Raw genomic sequence first — 27,472 nt, forward strand, 5'->3', positions numbered from 1 at the left:
GGGCGTATGGGAGATTGTTCAGATCACAGCCTCTCAACGCACTCTAAACAATCCCCCCCCCCCCTCGCTCCTGTATTTATTTGAAATAGGAGGGATTTACAAATCATAATGTTCTAAGCAATAAGACACAACACAAAATATTTGATAATAAGAGGGTTTTTCCCAGACATAGTATTCTAAGTAATAAGACACAACACATAATATTGGACCAACACCTGTCACGACCCGACCACATCCGATCACGTCCTTGGTCCAGGCGCCCTTCCATCGGATGATGCTGAGTCTTCTTTTTGAAGGCGAGACATCTAAAATTGTCCATTATACTAATGCAAGCTAAGCAAATAAACGATAACTTCTATAATATATTTAACAGGGGGAATAAATAAATGTACACTTAAAACAGTGTAAAGAGCAAGAACTTTCATTTTAAAATGGAAATACTCTAAAAAGCATGAGAAAAAAGAAGAGTTTTTAACCTTTATTTCAAAACATTCACACTTGGGGCTGCCCCCACGCGAAATGCTGCTTCACCATGTTTGATTTGGATTCTGTGCTCCACTATTTGACCTGAGTCTATCGATCTCAGAGCCCGACTGGGTTTATATCCCATTAGCATTTCTTTCATGTATTCAGGACCTAAACCGTTTTGTGATTTATAGACCAGTAGCAGAACTTTAAAATATATTCTAAAGCTGACTGGGAGCCAGTGTAAATACTTTAGAATTGGAGTAATATGCCCTGACCTCTTTGTTCTGGTCAGAACCCGAGCTGCAGCATTCTGAATGAGATGCAGCTGTTTAATGCTCTTTTGGGGAAGTTCAGTCAGTAGACCATTACAATAGTCAAGTCGACTTGATAAAAAGCATGGATGAGCTTTTCCTTGTCTGTTTGACACATGCAAGCCTTCACTCTGGATATGTTCTTCAGATGGTAAAAAGCAGTTCTAGTAATTGATTTGATATGACTGTTGGAATCTCTCATAACACCAAGGTTTCAGACTTGGTCTTTGGTTTTTAAAGATAATGACTCCAGGTATTTATTAACAGCAATCCTCCTTTCTTTATTGTGAAAAACAATTATCTCAGTTTTGTTGTGGTTTAAATGAAGAAAATTTTGGCTCATCCTAACATTTTCAAATTAGGAAGTAAAAGTAAAAAGTCTGGAAAAAAACACTCAAGTACATTTACTTACAGTGGCCTGGAAGTGCAAAACAATATAACAAATTGTGAAACATTTCAGAACACACAAAAACAAGGCATGGTATACCCTGAACTGGTCGCCAGCCAATCGCAGGGCACATACAAACAAACAACCATTCGCACTCACATTCACACTTACAGGCAATTCAGAGTAGTCCATTAACTGACCCTGCATGTCTTTGGGAGCCAATTAGCACCAGCTGTGTTTGCTTGTCACCAGCTATAAAAGCTCGCCTGTTCAGTCTTCTGCACAACTGTCACTGAAACAATGGCTGTTGTATGGTTCTTTGTTGTGCTGGTCCATGCTGTCGTCATGGACAAAGGTGATTTATTTATTTAAAAGACAGTTACACCTTTTCTGGAACTAAATCTGTGTTGAAATGACAATGTTTGTCTTGAAATACTGAGATCAGTTTGTGTGTCTGCAGGCCTTTGTTTTCCAGGTGGAGCAAAACAAGCCGTGTCCAATGCTGTGCTTAAAAAAGGTGTGCCAGGTGAGAACATTGATGAATTAAATGTTTGTGATGTTAACACTTTGTTTTTGTTTGCTACAGATGTGTCTCCTGATGATGTTTCACTTGAGAGAGTTTCTGAACTTCTTGACTCTTTGGATAATGTGTTGAAGCTACATACTCCAGGTGAGAAAATTGGGGGGACATGTTTTCTTGTTCCAGGTTTACGAACATTTTACTGAGCAAAGCCACACTTTACTTAAGTAGAGATGGAATTAATTCTTGTCCCAATGTATACACATTTACCTGGTGTGAAATTTGGGCCTAGTGAGTGAGTTAAAACTTTGAAACTACATTTGTTGGTGACCTAAATTTTTAAAAATACCTGAATCAGTGTATGAATGTCATCTTTATTGTCCAACAATGCAGTAAGGAAAATTAAGTCACAATGGTTCTTAAATGAACTGTTTCTTCTTAAAACTGCACTGGTTTGAAGTTCTTGTGGGCTGTAATGTTGACATTCATAGGCTGACAGTACATGACAAAGCTGTTTTTTGTCTAACATGAACAGGTGGCTGGTTACACTGTTAATTGTACAGTCTGCATCGATTTAACAAAGATGGCACAGTTGTCTGTTATAACTATTCTAGTCCCCTTTTTTATAATTTGGTTCAATGACAACTAATGTGACTATGTTGTCAAGCCCAACCTGCAAGCAAAGGGGTATTGAGCGACGAAGCAAGCCACAATGTGAGAAATGACCAGAAGAGCTTCAACATGAGCAGCAAGGGCAACCAGAACGTCTCCTTCAGCCATGACCAGCAGAGCTACAACATGAGCAAGGGTCAGGATAATGACTTATTTCAAAAAGTCCAGCAGAGTGTCACCCAGAATGACAGACTGAACGATGACTCGACAGATGAGGGGTTACTTGTGAATGTTTGATTTGTATTGCATGGAAGAGCTCTGTTTTCTGTAACTCATGTCTGATGAAATTAAAAGTGTTACCTTCACCATTTCGACTGTTTTTGAAACCATTCAAGTTGTACACTCTAGACATCCAGGTGCATCAATTTTAGAATACTGGGAGTAGAAAACTTTCAGGGAAGCGTCAAACTATTTGGTTCAGTGGTCCTAAAACCTTGCACAAAGTACTGGCATGAACTCCACAGTAGGGGTAAGTGTTCATCAGCGGTGGGTAGAGGAGCCAAATATTGTACTCAAGAGTACTGTTTGACTCAAAGTAGTCATCCAAATATTTAAGTATTAAATGAGACCACTAAACTTTTATATTTTTTTAATCAGAATGCACATAAATATATGGGAGTCAACACACCCCTGCCATGTGACAATTTTTAAGTGCCCAAAAACAATCAACACATGCATTGGGCCCTACAGAAATATGATTTTCCTTACTCACTTGAATTACTTCATGAAGAAGTTGTTTGTTATCCGAACTTGGTGATTGTGTCTGCGTCGCCATAGGAATGGTGCTAATGTTACCATATCCACTACCAAACCAAAAGAAACATTTGCAAATTACCGCAAGGTGTTTTTGCACAGAAGTGGGCTGAAATATCCAAGTTTGGGCAGTCATTTCAGAGGTGCATGAAAAAGCTTTTTTTCCTTTCCCAAATAGTCATTTGGATTGGCTCGTGAAGGTTATGTATGTGGTCATGTGACAGCCTTGTCTGATTGGTGAATTTGAGTCAAATGACTTCACGTTTGATTGGCGCAATAGCCGCCCAATGCGGAAGTCAGATGGATTCTAAAAATAGACACCCACATGCATAAATGGATAAAAGTAGCAAACGGCATGTCGATCATTGTAACGGAGTAAAAGCATTGATGATGCTTCACATAAATACTCAAAAGGTACAATGCATTTAATGTAGTCTGACAAGTATAGTTTATCGAAAATGTTGAGTAAATGTAACAGAATAAATGTATCGCGTTACTACCCACCTCTGTTCATCAACAAGGTCAGATTTTATTTGTAAAGCGGATCAAACCCACAAACATGAGGTTCAGTTTAAACAGACCACAAAACAAAAATAATTCACACTAAATCCACCTGCAATCAGAATCAGAATCATATTTCCAAAAAACACAAGGAATTTGTGAGCCGCTCTTGTACAACAACAACAACAACAGACAGTCAATAATGCAAACCAAAATTCCCGTTTTGTGTTCTGTAATTTTCTCGTGTATGGAGCATGCACACATGCAAACACATAACTTGAATTAAAGAGGACTATTTCCCTTATTGTAAATAACATATCCATCTATCCATTTTCCGTACCGCTTCTCCTCACTGGAGTCGTGGGCGTGCTGGAGTCTATCCTCAAGCTCTTAAAGTAGCTGCCGTTAAGGCTCTTCTAAAAAATAGAACACTGGACGCTTCCATGTTAGCAACCTATAGACCCATCTCAAATCTCCCTTTCATAGCCAAGATTGTTGAGAAAATTATTTTTCATCAACTCAGCAATTTCTTGCACTTAAATGGACTTTTTGACAAATTTCAATCAGGTTTCCGAACTCATCACAACACAGAATCTGCTCTTATCAAAGTCCTAAATGATATAAGGTTGAATACTGACTCTGGAAAGGTGTCAATTCTGGTCTTGTTGGATCTCAGTGCGGCTTTTGATACTGTGGATCATAATATACTGCTGAACAGGTTGGAAACGTGGGTAGGACTAAATGGAAGTCCTTAAATGGTTCAGGTCCTACCTGGAGGAAAGGAGTTATTTTGTAACCATTGGAAGTGTTCAATCTCATCGAATGTCAATGACCTATGTGGTCCCTCAAGGGTCAGTTCTTGAATCCCTCCTGTTGAGCCTGTATTTGCTTGCCTTGGGTCAAATTCTTCAGAATTTTAATTTTGACTATTATAGCTCTTCAGATGACAGTTACAGTACGTATAGCAGTATTTCCAGATGACTATGAATGAAAGAGTGACAAATAAGTTGCCAACAGAAGTGACGTCTGCCCCAAATGTTAGTTTTTAAGTCCAGGTTAAAAACTTTTTTTCTCATCCATTTTAGAGCATTTCTACTTTTCAATATTTCTTGCACTGTATGCTGTTTTAATTGTATTTTTTACTCTTTGTTTTAAATGTTTAGCAGCAGTTTTTTTCTTTGTTTTAAATTTTTTAATCATGGTAAACACATTCAGTTACCTTGGGCTAAACAGACAGAGCTAAACAATACTTTTCTGAAATCATCAGTAAGAACTCCAATGAGACTGTTTGCTGTGGTTGACAAGCCCACAATTCCCCCGGCTGAATCAGAGAGCTCCAGAACTCCTAACAGTAGACAAATGCAATGAATTTGTTTATTATAGTGGAAAAAAATACAATCATCAGGTAAAATATCAGCACGAATCAGCAAAATGATACTTTTTCAACTGTAATTCTAAATTTCGAGATTATAGTGTTAACTTTTTTTTTGTCATGGAAAATACGCATCCAACTGTCGATGTGCAGCACCTGGCGCCAAGACTTGAGCTTTTCGACTCATAGCAGGTAAACCATGGATAAATCCAAGAAAAAAGAATTCTGAAGAATTTAAAATGTGGAATGCTTCTTGCGACACGAACTATATTAAAAACAAACCGCTTACAATTGTGTATAAAAAACTAAGGTGATGTTTACAGCACTGACGCTGTACTACTTGGTCAAATAAATATTAGTTGGCTAATATTATTTTGCAAGTATATATTTTATGGGCTGCACGGTTGGGAATGGTTAACACATCTACCTCACAGTTCTGAGGACCGGGGTTCAAATCCTGGCCCGCCTGTGTGGAGTTTGCAGGTTCTCCCCATGCCTGTGTGGGTTTTCTCTGGGCACTTCGGTTTCCTCCCACATCCCAAAAACATGCATGGTAGGTTAACTGACAACTCTAAATTGCGACTTTATGGTCGTGTCATCGGACTTGCAGCCGAATGTCTTGGACACTCGGGTAAAGAGAGGGGCGGAGCTGTCAACTGATCATCTGGTGGTGAGTTGGCTCCGATGGTGGGGGAAGATGCCGGTCCGACGTGGCAGGCCCAAACGTATTGTGAGGGTCTGCTGGGAACGTCTTGCGGAATCCCCTGTCAGAAGGAGTTTCAACTCCCACCTCCGACAGAACTTTGCTCATGTTCCGGGGGACATTGAGTCCGAGTGGACCATGTTCCGCGCCTCCATTGCTGAGGCGGCCGACCGGAGTTGTGGTCTGTGCCTGTCGTGGCAGCAATCCCCGAACCCGTTGGTGGACACCAATGGTGAGGGATGCCATCAAGCTGAACGAGTTTTATCGGGCCTTTTTGGCCTGTGGTCCTCCTGAGGCAGCTGATGGGTACCGGCTGGCCAAGCGGAATGCAGCTTTGGTGGTCGCTGAAGCAAAAACTCTGGCATGGGAGGAGTTCGGTGAGGCCATGGAGAAAGACTTCCGGACGGCTTCGAGGAAATTCTGGTCCACCATCCGACGTCTCAGGAGGGGAAAGCAGTGCACCATCAACACTGTGTATAGTGGGGATGGGGCGCTGCTGACCTCGACTTGGGACGTTGTGAGCCGGTGGGGAGAATACTTCGAAGACCTCCTCAATTCCACCGACACGCCTTCCCATGAGGGAGCAGAGTCTGGGTTCTCTGAGGCGGGCTCTCCTATCTCTGGGGTTGAGGTCACCGAGGTGGTTAAAAAGCTTCTCGGTGGCAGGGCCCCGGGGGTGGATGAGATTCGCCCGGAGTTCCTCAAGGCTCTGGATGTTGTATGGCTGTCCTGGTTGACACGCCTCTGCAACATCAGCCTCAGCCTCCCTGGTAAGGTCTATTCAGGGGTGCTGGAGAGGAGGGTTCGTCGGGAAGTTGAATCCCATATTCAGGAGGAGCAGTGTGGTTTTCGTCCTGGCCGTGGTCCAGCTCTACACCCTTGGCAGGGTCCTTGAGAGTGCATGGGAGTTCGCCCAACCAGTCCATGTGTTTTGTGGACTTGGAGAAGGCGTTCAACCGTGTCCCTCGGGTGGTCCTGTGGGGGGTGCTTCGGGTGTATCGGGTACCGAACCCCCTGATACGGGCTGTACGACCGGAGTCAGAGTTTGGTCCGCATATCCGGCAGTAAGTCGGGCTCGTTTCCAGTGAGGGTTGGACTCCGCCAAGGCTGCCCTTTGTCACCGATTCTGTTCATAACTTTTATGGACAGAATTTCTGGGTGCAGCCGAGGCGTAGTGGGGGTCCGGTTTGGTGGCCTCAGTATTGCATCTCTGCTTTTTGCAGATGTGGTTCTGTTGGCTTCATCAAGCAGTGACCTCCAACTCTCATTGAAGCGGCTGGGATGAGAATCAAATCCAAATCCACGTCCAAATCTGAGACCATGGTCCTCAGTCAGAAAAGGGTGGCGTGCCCTCTCCAGGTCGGGGATGAGATCCTGCCCCAAGTGGAGGAGTTCAAGTATCTTGGTCTTGTTCACGAGTGAGGGAAGAATGGAACGGGAGATCGACAGGCGGATCGGTGCAGCATCTGCAGTGATGCAGACTTTGTATCGATCCGCTGTGGTAAAGAAGGAGCTAAGCCAAAAGGTGAAGCTCTCGATTTACCGGTCGATCTACGTTCCTACCCTCACCTATGGTCACAAGCTGTGGGTCGTGACTGAAAGAACGAGATCCCGGATACAAGCAGCTGAAATGAGTTTCCTCTGCAGGGTGTCCGGGCTCTCCCTTTTAAAGAGAGGGTGAGAAGCTCGGTTATCCGGGAGGATCTCAGAGTAGAGCCGTTGCTCCTTCACATTGAGAGGAGCCAGATGAGGTGGCTGGGGCATCTGATTCGCCTGCCTCCCGGACGCCTCCCCGGTGAGGTGTTCCGGGCGTGTCCCACCGGGAGGAGACCCCGGGGATGACCCAGGACACGCTGGAGAGACTATGTCTCTCGGCTGGCCTGGGAACGCTTCGGGATCCCCCCGGAAGAGATGGATGAAGTGGCTGGGGAAAGGGAAGTCTGGGCGTCCCTGCTAAAGCTACTGCCCCCGCGACCTGACCTTGGATAAGCGGTAGAAGATGGATGGATTGGAAAAAAAAAAATTCTTTGTACTTAAAAACAAAATTTAAAAAAAAAACTGCAGTTGAGGCGGCACGGTGGCCGACTGGTTAGAGCGTCAGCCTCACAGTTCTGAGGACCTGGGTTCAATCCCCGGCCCCGCCTGTGTGGAGTTTGCATGTTCTCCCCGTGCCTGCGTGGGTTTTCTCCGGGCACTCCGGTTTCCTCCCACATCCCAAAAACATGCATTAATTGGAGACTCTAAATTGCCCGTAGGCATGACTGTGAGTGCGAATGGTTGTTTGTTTCGATGTGCCCTGCGATTGGCTGGCAACCAGTTCAGGGTGTACCCCGCCTCCTGCCCGATGACAGCTGGGATAGGCTCCAGCACGCCCGCGACCCTAGTGAGGAGAAGCGGCTCGGAAAATGGATGGATGTATGGAACTGCAGTTGACTTTTTTTTTTTTTAAATATATAAATGTTGCCCTTTGTCATGCAGCTTGTCCTTTTTGGCTTGTCCCTTTTCGGGATCGCCGCAGCGCGTCATCCTTTTCCATGTAAGCCCATCTCCTGCATCCTCCTCAAACACCAACTGCCCACATTTGAATATGCAAATCATATTTAAAGGAACCCTGCACCTGAGATGCCGATCTCTGCATGATCAGGAAAATGAGCAAGGTAATGAAAAAAATTTTTTTTTCTGAATGTGAAGTTGCTCAAAGTGGAGGCACGCAAGAAAATCCTCTTTGGCACGCTGTCCTATGGCGTTAACAACACGCAAAAGGAGTGAATGGGATAGCTCGTGTGCGGCTGTCAATGCTGTGGAGACAGAATAGCGCGCACACGCTGAACTAAAAAAAGAATTTGTCAGATATTAAGGTGGATGTGAAGCGGCTGCCCACCACCAAAGTGTGGCCAAAAAAAGGCGGAAGGTTGACTGTGCTGTCTCAGGGGTGATGGGAGGACGTGGCTGGCTATGATCACCCCACAAGGTTAATACTTTTTCTTTTTTTTTTTTTTTCTTTTTAATATATAAAAAGAACTAAAATGTGCTCATACAGTAACCTACACTCAGCCCTGTGAGATGAAGGTTCATGTGCAAATGTTGCATGTGTGGTATTTGTAATCTTTTGAATTCAAATAGAAGCACATCGGCATACCAAAAACTTTGACTCCTTTTTGATTACTCAATTTATTATTTTAATACACAGGAGAGGACACGCACGCTGACCAAAAAAAGAGAGGAGGGGTAAATGTCAATTTAAACACATTTTAATCATGTGCAACCAATGTACATGTTCAAATAAAGTAAATTCAAAAGGACTTTTTTCAATGCTTGGAGCATGCACACACACAATTACTCAACTTTAATTAAAAAGGACTGTCACTTGTAAAATATATACTTACAAAATAATAGCCAACTTTTTTGACCTAGTTGCGATTTTTGCTTCATAACCTCAGCGTACAGAATCAGTGCTGTAAAGGTCACCTTAATTTTTAAATACACAATTGTAGCTGAGGTGTGAGCGGTTTGTTTTTAATATAGTTTGTCACACTTGGCATTACACATTTTTAATTCTTTTTTTTTTTTTTTTTTTTTTGGGGGGGGAATTATCCATGGTTTACCTTCCAGGAGACAAATACCTCAAATCCGCCACCGGCGCCGTTGGAAATTCAGCTACTGTGGGTCGAAGAAGAAGAGGTGGAAAGCGGGTTCTTCGGCAGAAAGAGAAGAGGAAAGCACAGAGCCTAGAACTGAATGTGGGGACATTGCATGTTGGGACTATGACAGGAAAATCTCGGGAGTTGGTTGACATGATGATAAGGAGAGAGGTTGATATATTGTGTATCCAGGTAGAAAGGCAGTAAGGCTAGAAATTTAGGGGCAGGGTTTAAATTATTTTACCATGGTGTAGATGGGAAGAGAAATTGAGTTGGTGTTATTTTAAAAGAAGAGTTGGCTAAGAATGTCTTGGAGGTGAAAAGAGTATCACATCGAGTGATGAGGCTGAAACTTGAAATTGAGCGTGTTATGTATAATGTGATTAGTGGCTATGCCCCACAGGTTGGATGTGACCTAGAGGTGAAGGAGAAATTCTGGAAGGAGGTAGACGAAGTAGTTCTGAGCATCCCAGACAGAGAGCGAGTCGTAATTGGTGCAGATTGTAATGGACATGCTGGTTAAGGAAATAGGGGTGATGAAGAAGTGATGGGTAAGTACGGCATCCAGGAAAGGAACTTGGAGGGACAGATGGTGGTAGACTTTGCAACAAGGATGCAAATGGCTGTCGTAAACTTTTTTTTTTTTTTTTTTTTTTTTTCCCCAGAAGAGGCACAGACATGGGGTGACCAACAAGAGCGGAGGTAGAAGCACGCAGGTGGATTACATCTTGTGCAGACGATGTAATCTGAAGGAGGTTACCAACTGTAAGGTAGTGGTAGGGGAGAGTCTGGCTTGACATCATAGGATGGTGGTGTGTAAGATGACTGGTGGTGGGGAGGAAGATTAGGAAGACAAAGGCAGAGCAGGGAACCATGTGGTGGAAGCTGAGACAGGACAAGTGTTGTGCAGCTTTTCGGGAAGAGGTGAGACAGGCTCTCGGTGGACAGGAGGAGCTTCCAGAAGACTGGACCACTGCAGCCAAGGTGATCAGAGAGGCAGGCAGGAGAGTACTTGGTGTGTATCTTCTGGTAGGAAAGGAGAGAAGGAGACTTGGTGGTGGAACCTGACAGTACAGGAAATCATACAAGGAAAAAGGTTAGCTAAGAAGTGGGACACTGAGTGGACCGAGGAGAGGCGAAAGGAATACATTGAGATGCGACACAGGGCAAAGAGGTGGTAGAGGTGGCAAAGGCCAAACAAGAGGCATATGATGACATGTATGGCAGGTTGGACACTAAAGAAGGAGAAAAGGATCTATACAGGCTGGCCAGACAGAGGGATAGAGATGGGAAGGATGTGCAGCAGTTTAGAGTGATTAAGGATAGAGATGGAAATATGTTGACTGGTGCCAGCAGTGTGCTAGCTCGATGGAAAGAATACTTTGAGGAGTTGATAAATGAGGAAAATGAGAGAAGGGAGAGTAGGAGAGGCAAGTGTGGTGGACCAGGAAGTGGCAATGATTAGTAAGGGGGAAGTCAGAAAGACATTAAAGAGGATGAAAAATGGAATGGCAGTTGGTCCTGATGACATTCCTGTGGCGGTATGGAAGCATCTAGGAGAGGTGGCTGTGGAGTTTTTGACCAGCTTGTTCAATAGAATTCTATCACGTGAGAAGATGCCTGAAGAATGGAGGAAAAGTGTGCTGGTGCCCATTTTAAAGAACAATGGTGATTTGCAGAGCTGTGGGAACTATAAAAGAATAAAGTTGATGAGCCACACAATGACGTTATCAGAAAGAGTAGTGGAGTATTTGCGAGCAACAGTATGGTTTCATGCCTAGAAAGAGTACCACAGATGCATTATTTGCCTTGAGGATGTTGATGGAAAAGTACAGAGAAGGTCAGAAGGAGCTACATTGTGTCTTTGTAGATCTAGAGAAAGCCTATGCCAGAGTACCCAGAGAGGAACTGTGGCACTGCATGCAGAAGTCTGGAGTAGCAGACTAGTATGTTAGAATAATACACGACATGTACGAGGGCAGCAGAACAGAGGTGTGGTGAATGTGTGACAGACGAATTTAAGGTGGAGTTGGGACTGCATCAGGGATCAGCCCTGAGCCTCTTCCTGTTTGCAGTGGTGATGGATAGGCTGACAGATGAGGTTAGACAGGAATCTCTGTGGACCATGATGTTTGCAGATGACATTGTGACCTGCAGGGATCAGGTGGCGGAACAGGTAGAAAGATGGAGGCATGCACTGAAAAGCAGAGGAATGTAGATTAGCCAAAGTAAAACAGAACATATGGGCATAAATGAGAGGGATGGTGGGGGAAGCGTGAGGCTACAGGGAGAAGAGAAAGCAAGGGTGAAGGACTTTAAATACTTGGTCAACCGTCCAGAGCAATGTTAAGTGTGGTCAGGAAGTGAAGAAACTGGTCCAAGCAGGTTTGAACGGGTGGAGGAAGGTGTCAGGTGTGTTATGTGACAGAGGAGTCTCTGCTAGGATGAAGTGCAAAGTTTATAAAACAGTGGTGAGGCCAGCCATAATGTACGGATTAGAAACAGTGGCACTAAAGAGACAACAGGAAGCAGAGCTGGAGGTGGCGGAAATGAAGATGTTGAGGTTCGCTCTCGGAGTGACCAGGTTGGATTTAAAATTAGAAATGAGCTCATCAGAGGGCCGGCCAAGGTTCGATGTTTTGGAGACAATTAGAGAGAGTGGCACTGTAGAGGAAGAGGAAACAGGAAGCAGAGCTGGAGGTGGCGGACCAGCAGAGCTACATGAGCAGCAAGGGTCATCAGAATCAGTCCTTTCAACAAGTCCAGCAGAGTGTCAACCAGAACACAATGAGCCACAACCACCAGAGTGATGAGAATCTTGACCTGAGCGGTGACAATAGGTCAGGCTACCAGAATGACGGAATGGATGATGATTCGACAGATGTAAATGTTTGCTTTTGTATGGTGTGGAGGAGCTTCTGTCTGATAAACTAAAATCTTTACCTTCACCACTTCTGTTTTTAAAAACATTCAAGTTGTGTACACAAAACATACAGGTACAACAAATTAGGAACACCGGTAGTAGAAAGCCATTTTAAAGTCAAATATGAAACTTGTTTCAAACTCCAATAAAAGCTTTGTTGAAGCTTTCCGTACTTTCAAAAAGTCCTTGTATTCTTAAAACTAAAGCTACACTTAAATTATTCACCTGCAGCAAATAATCCAAACCAGAAATGTTGTCTGCTTCTGTGTTCTGATATAATTTTCTCGTGTATGGAGCATGCACATACATGCAAACACACACACAACTTGTATTAAAAAGGAATGTTTCACTTCATGGAAAATACTGGATTCACAAAATAATAACTAAAATATTGATTTGACCTGGTTAATGTGATATTTGCTTCTGAACCTTAGCGAAAAGCATCAGTGCTGTAAACGTCACCTTAATTTTGGGCCTGAGCTCATCTAAGATGGACTGATGCAAAGTGTAGAAGTGTTCTGTGGTCCGAAGAGTCCACATTTCAAATTGTTTTTGGAAATTGTGGACGTCGTGTCCTCCGGGCCAAAGAGGAAAAGAACCATCCGGACTGTTATACACGCAAAGTTCAAAAGCCAGCATCTGTGATGGTATGGGGCTGCATTAGTGCCAATGGCATGGGTAACTTATCGATCTGTGAAGGCTCCATTAATAGTGAAAGGTACATACAGGTTTTGGAGAAACATATGCTGCCATCCAAGCAAAATATTTTCATGGACGCTGCTGCTTATTTCAGCAAGACAATGCCAAACCACATTCTGCATGTGTTACAACAGCGTGGCTTCATAGTAAAACAGTGTGGGTATGAGACTGGCCTGCCTGAAGTCCAGACCTGTCACCAATTGAAAATGTGTGGCACATTATGAAGCACAAAATACAAAAACAGAGACCCCGGACTGTTGAACAGCTGAAGCTGTACATAAAGCAAGAATGGGAAAGAATTCCACGTACAAAGCTTCAACAATTAGTGTCTTCAGTTCCCAAACGTTTATTGAATGTTGTTAAAAGAAAAGGTGATGTAACAAAGTGGTAAACATGACCCTGTCCCAGCTTTTTTGGAACATGTTGCAGCCATAAAATTCTAAGTTAATGATTTGCTAAAAACAAAGTTTATCAGTTTGAGCATTAAATATCTTGTCTGTGTCGTGTATTCAATTAAATATAGGTTTAACATGATTTGCAAATCATTGTATTCTGTTTTTATTTGTTTAACACAACGTCCCAACTTCATTGGAATTGGGGTTGTATTAATATTGTTAACCAGATTAGCACATCTGGCTCACAGTTCTGAGGACCGGGGTTCAAATCCTGGCCCCGCTTGTGTGGAGTTTGCATGTTCTCCCCGTGCCTGTGTGGGTTTTCTCCGGGTACTCCAGTTTCCTCCCACATCCCAAAAACATGCGTGGTAGGTTGACTGAAGACTCTAAATTACCTGTAGGCGTGAATGTGAGTGTGAATGGTTGTTTATGTGCCCTGCGATTGGGTGGCGACCAGTTCAGTGTACCCCGCCTCTCGCCCGAAGATAGCTGGGATTGACTCCAGCACACCCACGACCTTAGTGAGGATAAGCGGTACAGAAAATGGATGGATGGATGTTAATCGGATGCATGTTCAGGAAATTATTAATACAATTGGCTAGAAATGTCTGACTGCAAATGCCCACCATATGGTGGCTGATGTGTTGCTCAAGATGTCCACAGGAGGGAGCCAGGAGTGAAGGTCAACCAGGCATCCACAATACAGGTTTACACATTTGCTTGCTCAATGCATATTAGCAGACATATATAACCTGTAACAGCTTATTACAAATATTTTAGTAACTAAGTGTGAGAAACTCACAATCTGTGCCCACACTGTGATATGTGAGATAATTGAAGTGTTTAGGACCTTAAATTGTAAAAGTGGGAGTTGCAATGTAAATTTAGTTACTTAATACATTATGTGATTTTGATGATGTGATAAGGACTGATTTGTGTACACATACACTGTTGCGTGATTGATCGTGTGTGAGCTATCCCTTGACAAAGTAAACAGTGGGTGAAACAATGCCCACCAGAAGGAGCAAGGCTTAACGATGTTTTGTCTCCATGACAACACAGTACGTACAAATATTTACTGGAAGAGATGTCAATGGCAAAACGTTATTGCCAAGTTGGTGAAATTAGCATGATGTAATCTGTCTCTAAGCATTGTTTTTATTACCCTTTACAGGCACAGAACTGAAATTGGAACCAATTTTTAGTTAAGCATTGTGAACTTTACCTTATAGAGACATGAGTGAGCCATCCCGATGGCTCCGTAGTGCTCTCATAGACCAGAGTAAAACCATGCGTGTGATTCAGACCCCTGGTGCGGCCCATGTCTTCTATAAACTAAAAAACGATGATTTTTGTGCTCTTGTTCTCTGAGGTTAACAGTTTAGTCCCATATCCATCTTTGTGTAAGACGAAGGGTGATAGAGAGGCAGCTTAAAAAAAGACATTTTGAAAAGCCTTTGAGAACAGGCGAGAACCAAATGGAGGAGTTTTGCAACGACCAGAGGGACTGAGCCCTTGATGTCTCTCTTATAAGATTTCTTCAGATGTTTTTTTTCTTCGATTTATCCATGGTTAACCTGCCAGGGGTCGAATAGCTCAATAAATCTTGGCACCACGTGTTGCAGATCAGCGGTTGTGATGCGTATTCTCTCTGACAAAATACGTCATCTTCAACTTTAGAATTACAGGTGAAAAAAATAACTAAGATAAAAAACATGAATTCAACACATGGCACGGTGGCCGACTGGTTAGAGCGTCAGCCTCACAGTTCTGAGGACTGGGGTTCAATCCCCGGCCCCAGCTGTGTGGAATTTGCATGTTCTCCCGTGCCTGTGTGGGTTTTCTCCGGGCAGGAGGCGGGGTACACCCTGAACTCGTTGCCAGCCAATCACAGGGCACATAGAAACAAACAACCATTCGTACTCACAGTCATGCCTATGGGCAATTTAGAGTCTCCGATTAATGCATGTTTTTGGGATGTGGGAGGAAACCGGAGTGCCCGGAGAAAACCCACGCAGGCACGGGGAGAACATGCAAACTCCACACAGGTGGGGCCGGGGATTGAACCCGGGTCCTCAGAACTGTGAGGCTGACACTCTAACCAGTTGGCCACTGTGCCGCTGGATGGAATTCAACACATAATTTTTATTCCAAATTCTCATTGAGCTACAACACTCGAGAAAGCCTTCCTTCCACACGTTGAGAATCACTGGGCTGAAGGCAATATACTGTATTGTTTTCCTCAGCGGCACGGTGGCCGACTGGTTAGAGCGTCAGCCTCACATGTTCTCCCCGTGCCTGGGTGGGTTTTCTCCGGGCACTCCGGTTTCCTCCCACATCCCAAAAACATGCATAAATTGGAGACTCTAAATTGCCCGTAGGTGTGACTGTGAGTGCGAATGGTTGTCTGTTTGTATGTGCCCTGTGATTGGCTGGCAACCAGTTCAGGGTGTACCCCGCCTCCTGCCCGATGACAGCTGGGATAGGCTCCAGCACGCCCGCGACCCTAGTGAGGAGAAGCTGCTCAGAAAATGGATGGATGGATGTTTTCCTCAGTGAAAAAGAACTAATATTACTGAAGTAACTGAGTCACTTGAGTTTTTGTGAGAGCCTTCCTGATTTGTCGACATGACCATAATATAGTGCCCCCTGGTGGCCAAGTCACACACACCGGAAGGCGCCATATTGAGATTATGATCCATCCATCCATTTTCTGAGCCGCTTCTCCTCACTAGGGTCGCGGGCATGCTGGAGCCTATCCCAGCTATCATCGGGCAGGAGGCGGGGTACACCCTGAAATGGTTGCCAGCCAATCGCAGGGCACATATAAACAAACAAGCATTTGCACTCACATTCACACCTACGGGCAATTTAGAGTTGTCAATTAACCTACCTTGCATGTTTTGAGGATGTGGGAGGAAACCGGCGTGCTCGGAGAAAACCCACACAGGGAGAACATGCAAACTCCACACAGGCGGGGCCGGGGATTGAACCCCGGTCATCAGAACTGTGAGGCAGATGCTCTAACAAGTTGTCCACCGTGCTGCCTGAATTAATCACGATGCAGTTTAATTATTTGTATTCTATTAATGTTATGACTTAAAAATACAATATAATAGAGTGCTATTTTCCTTATTAAAAAACACATTACAGATTTTTTTCTGTTTTGGGTGTAGGTTGGAATGGATTAATGGTATTTCCATTCACTCCAGTGGGGAAAAAAATGATTTCCAATACAAATGTTTTGAATTACAAGCATGGTCACCAAACGGACTAAAGTTGGACCTGAAGTCACAACTGCAAAAGTTAAAATGTACAGATTTTGTACTTAAGTACAAAAAATAAATAAAAATAAAATAAAAACTGCGGCTATCTTGACCTCTCTGTTTTTTATGTTGCCCATTGTCATCCATAGAGGTTGAAAAAAGTAATGACCCTATTTTGACAAAGTAAAGAGTGTAACATTTTCAAATTAGAAAATAAAAGTAAAAAGTCAGAAAAAGAAACACTCAAGTAAAGCACATTTACTTGTAATCTTCTGAACTACATTTACAGTACAAGTATTTGTAACCTATTTCCACCCCAGGACACAACAGATGTAAGCACAGGAAGAAGAAGCACACTCAACCCAGGTTTGAACCCGACCTCTCGACTGTGAGGCAGATATGGTAAACACTGGATTAACGTGGTTCGTCGACGATTATCACGAATCACAAAAATAGCCACAACTTTATTCAGGAGTTTTCACCCAGTTATTATCAAATGCAGAATGCAAGGGGAGAATATTTCTTAAATAAAAGGGCTTTAAAAAGAAAATGTAAATATATTTTAAAAATTACAAGAACCAAAAGGAGCTCAACATAGATTTATCCCCATCAATTGACATTAACATTTTATTTATTTATTTATTTTTAATGTTGTAACCTTGTTGCACAGGTGGTACAGCTGGAGCCAATTAGCACCAGCTGTGGTCACTTGTCACCTGCTATAAAAGCTCGCCTGGTCGGTCTTCTTCATAACTATCACTGAAACAATGGCTACTGTATGGGTCTTGGTTGTGCTGGTTCATGCTGTCTTCATGGACAAAGGTGATTTGTTTTCCCCCAGTGTAACTGAATTTGTGTTAAAATGACAATATTTTCCTTGAAATGAGTTTGTGTTTGCAGCCCTTTGTTTTCCAGGTGCGGTTAAACAAGGTGAGTCCAATGCTGTGCTTCTAAAAGGTGTGCTGGGTGAGAACATTCTTGATGAATTAAATGCTTGATAACTTATTTGCTACAGATGTTTCACTTGAGAGAGTTGCTGAACTTCTTGATTCTTTGGATAATGTGTTGAAGCTACATACTCCAGGTGAGAAAATTGGGATGATTGAGGACGTTTGCTTGAGGTATGTTCCCGTACTTTGAATACGATACGGCTCGCAAGCAGGCAACAAAACGTTATGTAGCATAGCAACCTTGTGGTACCACGAATGGTTGGCTGTAAACCTGCTGCCGTTCTGTTGACTCATGCTCTAAAGTTTCGGTGTGGGTGAAGTAATTTAATTACAGTAAGTTGGCACCCATTGTTTGTCATGTAATGTTGGTTTGACCTGACTGATTATAATACACGAGCTGACTAGAGCAGTGATTTCCAACCTTTATGGAGCCAAGAACAATTGAAAATTCTCAAACACCAACAAACAAAGTGGATACATTACTGTATGTACTTCCTGCATTTAATGGATCATTTCTTCTGTCTGTCACAATGCCTCACTGGCATAAATAGATCACCCAAGATACATTTATTGTAAATATAATTTTAGCGCAATTACACAAGTGTATATACAGTAAATGAACAGGTTATTTAAATGGACTCATGCTTGTTGGGTTTTTTTCAGCTGTGATCAGCCCCAAAAATACTGATTGTGTAAAGCCTAATTGTTGCTGACTTAAAGAATTTTAAAATTCAGTATGGTACTTTTAAGTCTAGTTCAGTTGCATGTACCTTAAGTGCAATGGCTTCAATTCAGCTTTTTGAACTGCAGGGTTTCAAAGATCTTTAAAATTTCATGTAACTTGTTGTTCACTGAATTTGGATTGTTCACACATTGCTTATTTCAGTAGTATGCAATATTAAATGTACTTCTGGACTATGCTTTTAGCCATGCTGGGGTTGGGAAGTGCAAAGTGTTTCTGTTTGTACTTTGTATAAAAAGTTCAAGAATTACCTGAATCAGTGTATGAATGTCAAAGTTGGGCATTTTCAGCCACAATGGTTCTTAAATGAAGTTTTTTGCTTAAAACTGCACTGGTTTGAAGTTCTTGTGGGCTGTACAGTCTGCTTATCAATGGCATAGGTTTAACAGATGGCACAGTAGTCTGTTTATAACTATTCTAGTCCCGCTTCTATTAGTTTAATGGCAACTAATGACTTTTTGTTGTAAAGCCCAACCTGCAAGCAAAGGGGTCTTTAGAGACAAAGCAAGCCACAATGTGAGAAACAACCAGACGAGCAGCAAGGGCCACCAGAACGACTCTGTCAGCCATGACCAGCAGAGCAACAACATGAGCAAGGGTCGGCATATTGAGTTATTTCAAGTCCAGGAGAGCATCAACCAGAACAACACGATGAGCCACAACCCCCAGAGTGAGTCCTTTCAACAAGTCCAGGAGAATGTGGACCAGAACAACACTGTGAGCCACAACCCCCAGAGTGAGGCCTTTCAACAAGTCCAGCAGAGCGTCAACCAGAACAACACGGGTAGCCACAACCCCCAGAGTGAGTCCTTTCAACAAGTCAACCAGAACAACACTATGAGCCACAACCCCCAGAGTGAGTCCTTTCAACAAGTCAACCAGAACAACACTATGAGCCACAACCCCCAGAGTGAGTCCTTTCAACAAGTCCAGCAGAGCGTCAACCAGAACAACACTGTGAGCCACAACCCCCAGAGGGAGTCCGTTCAAGTCCAGCAGAGCGTCAACCAGAACAACACGGTGAGCCACAACCCTCAGAGTGAGGCCTTTCAACAAGTACAGCAGAGCATCAACCAGAACAACACGATGAGCTACAACCCCGAGAGAGTCCTTTCAACAAGTCCACCAGAGTGTTAAACAGGATGGATGATGACTCTACAGATGAGGGGTTGATTGTGAATGTTTCATTTGTCATGGAAGAGCTGTTTTCTGTAACTCATGTCTGATTGAATTAAAATCCTTCTTTTTGAAAACATCAAGTTGTGCACAGACATGCAGGTGCAACAATTTTAAGATACCGGTAGTAGCTGTAGCGTATATTAGTTCAGCTAAAAAATGTAACGTAGGAGAAAAGCCAGAAGCAATGCCTGGTTTAGTGTGATTTTTAAGTGTTAAAATTTCTCAAAAGGGCACCACGTCTCATGTAAAACTTCAGGGCAAAGTGACTCAAAACCTGTGTAATCTGAAGGTTGCTACAGGAATTGGTGTTCGGTATAACCAGAGGTCTTGTCAAGTCCAAAAACAAATGATCCAGGCAGTGGATTTTGACAGAAAATTTAATGAAATGAGTTTACAGGAATGATTTAGACTCAAAAGGACAGACAAACATTGGTAAAGGAGGTTGAACTTCTAATGGGAGAGTGGAATGAGCGTGTGGTGACAATGCATAGAACTGGGGGTTCCTGTTAATTTAAACCCAACTATGCACCAATCTGTACTTCAGTAGCCTCTGGGGGACAAAAGGGAGCTACACTGCCTTAAGTTTCCATCCTAGGCTTATTTTGTGGTTTAAAACCAGTGTGATAAAAGAGTGGATCTAAGATGAAACCGGTTTCCAGTTTTGGATTGTCATGCATGGGTTAATCCATGTAAGGAGTGTTTTCAACCTTATGTAGTGGCTAATAACTGTTTTGAGAGAAACACACGCATATTTGGTTGGCAAATTTCACCAGCAGACGTTCAAATTTAGAAAAAATATAATTACATGGCATTGACTGACATTTGTGTGGTGGTAGGCCCTGGGAGCATTCATGCAAAGTTCTTGTCACACAACATTAAAATTCTGGGACGCTCACCCTGAGTGTTGTTCCCATCGGCAGTAACCCTCCACCGCCAGTGGGTGTCGCTGGGTTTCAATTGTCCCAGAGGTCTTCAGTTGCATTTCAAAGGGAAAATGGTCCTTTGAACTTTTATCTTGGGATGTGGGACCAGTGGATTTTCAAACGTTTTGGGTCAGTATCTTGAGCCCTGCACACACGGGGTCGACTGACTGGGAGCCCAGGTTTCTGGGGTAACTGTTCATTAATTTAAAATCCAGGGGGCTCATGTACAAAGACTTGCGTGGATTTACTCCTAAAACATGGCGTACGCTCAATTCCAGAAAACGTCGCACGCACAAAAATATTCACATGTATTTTTCTGAATGTGAAGTTGCTCAATAAAGTGGTGAAAGTCTTTGGCACGCTGTCCTCTGGCGTTAACACGCGAAAGGAGCGAATGGGACAACGCGTGTGTGGCTGTCAATGCTGTGGGGTCGGAACAGCGCACGCACTGAACTAAAAAAGGAGTGGTCGAACAAGGTGGATGTGAAGCGGAGGACAGCTGGCCACAGTGTGGCGGAAGAACCGGCGCAGAGGGCCTCGCCCCGTTCGAGGGGAGAATCGCTGTGATCATGGGTGATGCTGCTCTCTCAGGGGTGATAGGAGGACTATGATCACCCCACAAGGTTAATACCATGTATTTTTTTAGAACTCATAACAAATGTGTTCATACAGTAACCTACACTGTCCTGTGAGAAAAAGATTCATGCATAAATGTATGTGTGGTATTTGTAATCTTTTGAATTCAAATAGAAGCACATCAGCATATCAAAGAAGATATCAAAAAATTTGACTCCTTTTTGATTACTCTTATTTTAATACACAGGAGATGACACGCACACTGACAAAAAAAGTCGTTTTTTTTTAGAAGAGGGGTAAATTGTCATTTTAATCATGTGCAACCGATGTACATGTTCAAATGAAGTAAATTCAAAGGACTTTTTTTTTTTTTTTTTTTCTTCTTTCCCAGTGCATATGCTGGAGTCACGAAGCGATTTTGAGGGTAATAGGTGGCATAAATGATCGCCTTGATCAATTAATATAGGTGTTCTCACAAATATCAGTGGTTCATTAAATACACTGGTTAACAAATGAATTCTCAGTCCTTGCCTCAATTGCATTGTTGAAATCAAATGTTGCCGGGCATGAATTGTTCATCAGTGCTAATTATTCATCTGTCTCTGGTGTGCAGATTTGAGAACAGTTTCCCAGCATCACCTCCACGTGTCGCAAAAGCACCAAAAGCTGCAGAAACATGCATACGCCAGCCATGCAGTTGGCGTGAGGCACCGCACATTTCCACGGTCATGTCACTCTTGATACATCAGACCTTTGCCGTGAAAAAGAACGGATGCCACGTTTTTCTGCGTATGCACCTTTTGTACAGGTGAGAAGTCAGCATTTCTGGTCTCTGCTTTTGATGAGCTCTTTTAGACTGGCTGGTAATTCATTTAGCATCTGTGTGAGATAGACCAGGCATCGTCGTGACCATCTGTCTCGGCGGGGGAGTGTTAAGAGTAAACATTTTAAAAAATTACAATAACCAAGAAGAGCTCAACATTGATTTATCCATATCAATTGAGGTTGAAATATCTTTTTTTAAATGTAGCTTTGTTGCATAGGTGGCACAGCTGGAGCTAATTGGACCCAATTAGCACCAGCTGTGGTCACTCGTCACCTGCTATAAAAGCTCGCCTGGTCGGTCATTTTCACAACTGTCACTGAAACAATGGCTGCTGTATGGGTCTTGGTTGTGCTGGTCCATACTTTCTTCATGGACAAAGGTGATTTATTTACATTTTTTAAAAGCTTTTCCAGGAACATTCCTATACAATGTATAGTTTGAAATGTTTCCACTGCCAGTGACGGTTAAGTTGCCATATCATCTGTAGGTGCTCATTGTGGTTTTGTGAAGTCTTAAATCAACACAGCTCTTTAACAGGGGAAATTAGAGCCATTAGTGTATCCTGTTGACGAACTTTGAGATTCTGATTTTATGCAACTTCCCCCACTGTCAAATCTACCAAAGTTTGGTTAAATCATATTGTGCTTGATTGACCAGCAAACACACCAAACCTGAACAGGAATCACAACAGTGCTAAACACTGGATCACTGTGCTTCCTCGACAGTTATCATGAATCACAAAAATAGCCTCAACTTTATTCAGTAGTTTTCATCCAGTTGTTACCAGCTGCAGAATCTAAGGTGAGAGAATTTATGAAACAAAAGGGATTTAAAAAGGAACATTGAAACATGTAAAATATTATAATGACCAGAAGGAGCTCAACATAGATTTAGTTGAACCTTTCTGCATTTTCAAATGAAATGGTCAGTTTGAGTCCTTATATTCTTGAAACGAAAGCTAAATTTAAATTATTCATCTGCAGCGAATCAATAGTGCAAACCAAAAATGCCGTCTGCTTCTGTGATCTGATGTAATTTTCTTATGTATTGAGCCTGTGCACACATGCAAACACAACTTAAATGAAAAAATGACTTTTTCACCCAAGTTAAAATTTATACTTTCAAAATAAAAGCAAACTAAAATATTTATTTCACCTGGTTAATCTGATTTGCTTCTGAACCTCAGCGCACAGCATCAGTGCTGTAAACCTCACCTTCATTTTTACACACAATTGTAAGCTGAGGTGTGAGTGACGTTTGTTTTTAATGTAGCACATAGCATTACACTTTGATTTCTTCAGAATATTTTCTTCTTAGATTTACTGTAATTTCTTGTGTATAATTTCCCCCCCATAATTGTCAAAAGTCAATGGTGCGCATTATAAATCGCTATAGGGGGGAAATGAAAAAGCTTTCACATTTTATAAATGTATGCTGCCATGTAGAGGTTATGAAAGTTGTACACTTTCATTCCAATGTTACCACCACCTAGAGGTTATGAGAGAGGTGTTGCCTACACTTTCATTCCAATATGACAGAGGTACGTATGACTGCATATCCTGTATGTACAGCTGTGATCATAATTTTACATACCCTGGCAGAATTTGTGAAATATAATCAAACATATGAGCACAACTGTGTGTTTTCTCATTTACTAAATAAAAGTAAAGCTGTGAATTTCAAAATAAGAATTAAGTAAAGTATTAAAAATCATTATCAAATAAAGTGCTTAATTATTTGAAAAATAATACTTCATTTTGATCATATGGGTAGAAGCAAAATCATGCATTGTAGTAATGCATTATACATAGGTGGAAGGGTTTTCCAGAATTTTTAGGTCAACTTTGGGGGAGCGCATTATACATGAGAAATTACGGTACCTGCCAGGGGTCGAGTAGCTCAATCAATCTTGGCGCCGGGTGTTCCACATCGGTGGTTGTGATCCGCATTTTCCATGACAAAAAAATAAATTGTTCACACCATAATTTTAATTTAGAATTAGTTGAAAAATAAACTAAAATTTAAAAAAAAATTATAATTAAATGTTTTTTTTTTTTTTGAATGGTTCATCCTAAAGACGTGCTAAACACTGGATCACCGTACTTCCTCGACGATTTTCATCAATCGCCAAAAATAGCCACAACTTTATTCAGTAGTTTTCATCCAGTTATTCCCAAATGCAGAATCAAAGGTGAAATAAATTTTTAACAAAAGACTTTAATAAGGAAAATGTAAATCCATCCATCCATTGTCTTCACTGCTTATCCTCACTCGGGTCGCGGGTGTGCTGGAGCCTATCCCAGCTATCTTCGGGTGAGAGGTGGGGTACACCCTGAACTGGTCGCCACCCATTCACGCTCATATTCACACCTACAGGCAATTTAGAGCTTCCAATTAACCTACCATGCATGTTTTGGGGATATGGGAGGAAACCGGAGTGCCTGGAGAAAACCCACGCAGGCACGGGGAGAACATGCAAACGCCACACAGGCGGGGCCGGGATTTGAACCCAAGTCCCCAGAACTGTGAACTGGCAGATGTGCTAACCAGTCGTCCACCGTGCTGGGAAAATGTAAATGTTGTATAAAATAATAATACAATAACCTGAAGGAGTTAAACATACTGTAGCTTTATCCATATCAATGGAGATTGACGTTAATTTATTGTTTGGTAGCCCGGCCTCGCCTGTGTGGAGTTTGCATTGCATGTTCTCCCCGTGCCTGCGTGGGTTTTCCCCGGGTACTTCTGGTTTCCTCCCACATCCCCAAAACATGCATGGTAGGTTAATTGAAGAGTCTAAATTGCTGTAGGTGTGAATATGATTGAGAGTGGTTGTTTTTTTTTTCTATGTGCCCTGTGATTGGCTGGCGACCAGTTCTGGGTGTAGCTCACCAGAAGATGGGTGGGATAAGCTCCAGCACGCCCGCGACCCTAGTAAGGAGAAGCGGTACAGAAAATGGATGGATAGGTTGTTTTGTAGCTTTTTGCACAGGTGGTACAGCTGGAGCTATTTGGAGCCAATTGGCACCAGCTGTGGTCACTCGTCACCTGCCATAAAAACTCGTGGTCGGTCTGCTTTACAACTGTCACTGAACCAATGGCTCCTGTTTGGTTCTTGGTTGTTCTGGTGCATGCTGTCTTCATGGACAAAGGTTATTTGTTTATATATACATTTTAAAACTTTTTCTGGAATAGAATTTGTTAAAATGAGAATATTTGTCTTGAACTACTGAGATGAGTTTCTGTGTCTGCAGGTCTGTTTTTCAGGTGGGGCTAAACAAGGGGAGTCCAATGCTGTCCTTAAATAAAAAAGGTATGCATTGAATTAAATGCTTGTGATAAAACTTTTCAATTGCTACAGATATGGCTCCTGATGTTTCACTTGCGAGAGAGAGTTGTTGAACTTTTCCATTCTTTGGACTCTGGGTTTAAACTACACACTCCAGGTGAGAAAATTAATCAGTTTTCTAGTTACATGTTTACTGATCCAAGGCACATTTTTACAGGGGGGGGGGGGGGGGGTTACGGTACTCAGACCCATTATTACGTTTATCACCACCAAATGTTAGTGTAGATGGAATTAATTCTAGTCTCAATGTACACATTTACTTGGTTTGTAATCACTAAATGAAACTTTAAAACTGCATTGTTTTAGTGACATCTAAAATTCAGCCTAGTTCAGTTAGATTTTTCTGTTTGGCTGGCAGACAGTGCATGACAAAGCAATCCTTTCAGTCTAACTTTTTAAAATAAAGTTGGACAGATAGATGATTGCACGGGTAACTTGTACCTTCTACTCATCGCTGGCATTGATTTAAACAAAAATTGCACAGTGGTTTGTAATGACTACTTTAGTCTCAATTTATTTCAATGACAACTGTGACTTTTATCAAGCCCAACCAGCAAGCAAAGGGTCATTTGGAGACAAAGCAAGTGACTATGTGAGAAACGACCAGCAGAACCACAACATGAGCAGCAAGGGTGACCAGAACCACTCCTTCAGCCATGACCAGCAGAGGTACAACATGAGCAAGGGTCAGCACAATGACTTATTTCAACAAGCTCATGTAGCTCTGCTGAACGAGGGCCACCAGAATGAGTCCTTTCAACAAGTCCAGCAGAGTGTCAGCCAGAGCACAATGAGCCACAAGCGCCAGAGTGATGAGAATCTTGACCTGACCGATGACTATAGGTCAGGCTACCAGAATGGACGATGACTCGACAGATGAGGGGTTGACTGTGAATGTTTGATTTGTACGCCATGGAAAAGCTTAGTTTCATGTAACTCCTGTCTGACAGAATTAAAATCCTTACCTTCACCACTTCTACTGTTTTTGAACACATCCAAGCTATGCACACTAAAGACATACACGTGCATCAATTTTAGAATACTGGTAGTAGAAAACTTGAGTCAAGAGTGAAACTGCTGTTCTGGTCAGTGGGCCTACAACTTTGCACACAGTACCAGCATGAATTACATAGTAAGGGTAGCTGTTTATCAAAAACTAGGTCAGATTTTATTTTTACAGTGAATCTAAGCCACTAACATGAGGTACAGTCTAAGAATGGAACACATTATTCAAATGTCAACTGTAGCTGCAATGGTTTGTTTGTAACAGTATTGAACTTAAGGCAGTGAGTCTTGTATATGTCATTGCTATAGTATGGATTATTACAAGGAAATAGTTGATTATGGCTTACTGGCATCTAATATTATCTCAATGTAGGAGAGCGCTGTTGCACTTTAATAACTTAAAATGCATGCAAAGAATTGACTAAACATTTTTATTTTATTTTTTTTTGTTTCACTCCAGGGGTGGTGCAAACCAAGAGTGTATGCTTAAAGAGAATATTAAAAAAATTGGAATATTGTGGCAATCTGTCAAAAGTGAAATTACAATTAATCAATGGTTCTACAACAAAGTACCGCCCCAAAAAATACTTGACACTCAAAACACTAGACCAATGTTCAGAAGTCCTTTCTCAAATACATTGTGCATAACTTTAGCAGATTGCAGTTTGGACTAACATTTTCCTTGCATATATATTTAGTTACTGTACCTAAAACAACTGTTAGGTTAATTTCAAATGTCTTCAACTTAAAATTTAAATAAAACTGGAGAATAATAAAGCTGTTTTGCATACAATGAGGCAGGGGTCGGCAACCTTAAGTATCGTATTTTCAAAACCATAGGGCGCACCGTATTAAAAGCCAAGTCAAGTCAGCCTCCACTCGTAAAGTAGCAGTCAAGCCAGCCGCTTTCAGTTTCAAATTAACCTTGCTGGTTGCATTCCTTAACCGAAGAGCATTGACGTCCGTATTACTGATTGCTACTTTACGAGTGGAGGCTGGCTTGACCGGCGCTATATATCTAGTGGGGGTGTGCCTTGAGCGTCGTCCTTTACGTCCGCATGCTGTCCTCAGCCACGTCCGCTTTTCCTCTGTATAAGCAGCGTGCCGGCAGGAAATGCTCCCAGTCAGTCAAGTGGAGCGCTCTTCACACAACATTTATAGATTTTAGAACTCGGTGCACATATAAGGCGTCCCGTCCATTTTGGAGAACATTTACGACTTTTAAGTGCGCCTTATGGTCGTGAAAATACGGTACTCAGACCCATTTGGACAGTTTCTCACAGTAAAAAAACACTGGCAGCCGCAAAAGT

The 27,472-nt window shown here is 42.3% G+C and overlaps 2 protein-coding genes across 11 annotated transcripts; both read left to right on the forward strand.

The window, feature by feature from the left end:
- The first annotated feature begins 17,321 nt into the window (after positions 1 to 17,321).
- LOC133469675 (GATA zinc finger domain-containing protein 14-like) lies at positions 17,322 to 19,559 on the forward strand. 2 transcript variants are annotated; one of them, XM_061757018.1, is made up of 4 exons: positions 17,322 to 17,434; positions 17,513 to 17,542; positions 17,628 to 17,696; positions 18,774 to 19,559. In XM_061757018.1, exons 1-4 carry the CDS (start codon positions 17,380 to 17,382, stop codon positions 19,439 to 19,441), a joined length of 822 nt encoding a protein of 273 aa, XP_061613002.1. In that variant the 5' UTR covers positions 17,322 to 17,379; the 3' UTR covers positions 19,442 to 19,559. The 2 variants fall into 2 exon arrangements, with proteins under 2 accessions (XP_061613002.1, XP_061613003.1); XM_061757019.1 differs by having other exon boundaries at positions 17,365 to 17,434; positions 17,528 to 17,542.
- Positions 19,560 to 21,690: 2,131 nt separating this feature from the next.
- Positions 21,691 to 26,127, forward strand: LOC133469293 (uncharacterized). Of its 9 annotated transcripts, XR_009785665.1 has the most exons (5): positions 21,860 to 22,187; positions 24,789 to 24,960; positions 25,063 to 25,075; positions 25,170 to 25,254; positions 25,703 to 26,127. XR_009785665.1 is itself a non-coding variant. In XM_061756165.1 (4 exons), the coding sequence occupies exons 1-4, from the start codon at positions 21,711 to 21,713 to the stop codon at positions 26,023 to 26,025; spliced, it is 516 nt and encodes a 171-aa protein (XP_061612149.1). In that variant the 5' UTR covers positions 21,696 to 21,710; the 3' UTR covers positions 26,026 to 26,127. The 9 variants fall into 9 exon arrangements, 7 of the variants coding, with proteins under 7 accessions (XP_061612151.1, XP_061612149.1, XP_061612150.1 ...); XM_061756165.1 differs by lacking the exons at positions 21,860 to 22,187; positions 24,789 to 24,960 and adding an exon at positions 21,696 to 21,790 and having other exon boundaries at positions 25,063 to 25,088; positions 25,168 to 25,254; XM_061756166.1 differs by lacking the exons at positions 21,860 to 22,187; positions 24,789 to 24,960 and adding an exon at positions 21,696 to 21,790.
- Positions 26,128 to 27,472: the final 1,345 nt, after the last annotated feature.

This window comes from Phyllopteryx taeniolatus, chromosome 19, assembly GCF_024500385.1.
Source record: "Phyllopteryx taeniolatus isolate TA_2022b chromosome 19, UOR_Ptae_1.2, whole genome shotgun sequence".
NCBI lineage: Eukaryota > Metazoa > Chordata > Actinopteri > Syngnathiformes > Syngnathidae > Phyllopteryx > Phyllopteryx taeniolatus.

Coding starts and splice junctions, on each gene's coding strand:
- LOC133469675 (XM_061757018.1), top strand. CDS start 17,380: ATGGCTACTGTATGGGTCTTGGTTGTGCTGGTTCATGCTGTCTTCATG. Junction 17,435..17,512: donor TGCTGTCTTCATGGACAAAG/GTGATTTGTTTT, acceptor TTGTGTTTGCAG/CCCTTTGTTTTCCAGGTGCG. Junction 17,543..17,627: donor TCCAGGTGCGGTTAAACAAG/GTGAGTCCAATG, acceptor TATTTGCTACAG/ATGTTTCACTTGAGAGAGTT.
- LOC133469293 (XM_061756168.1), top strand. CDS start 22,144: ATGGGTCTTGGTTGTGCTGGTCCATACTTTCTTCATGGACAAAG. Junction 22,188..24,788: donor TACTTTCTTCATGGACAAAG/GTGATTTATTTA, acceptor GTTGTTTTGTAG/CTTTTTGCACAGGTGGTACA. Junction 24,961..25,169: donor TGCTGTCTTCATGGACAAAG/GTTATTTGTTTA, acceptor CAATTGCTACAG/ATATGGCTCCTGATGTTTCA.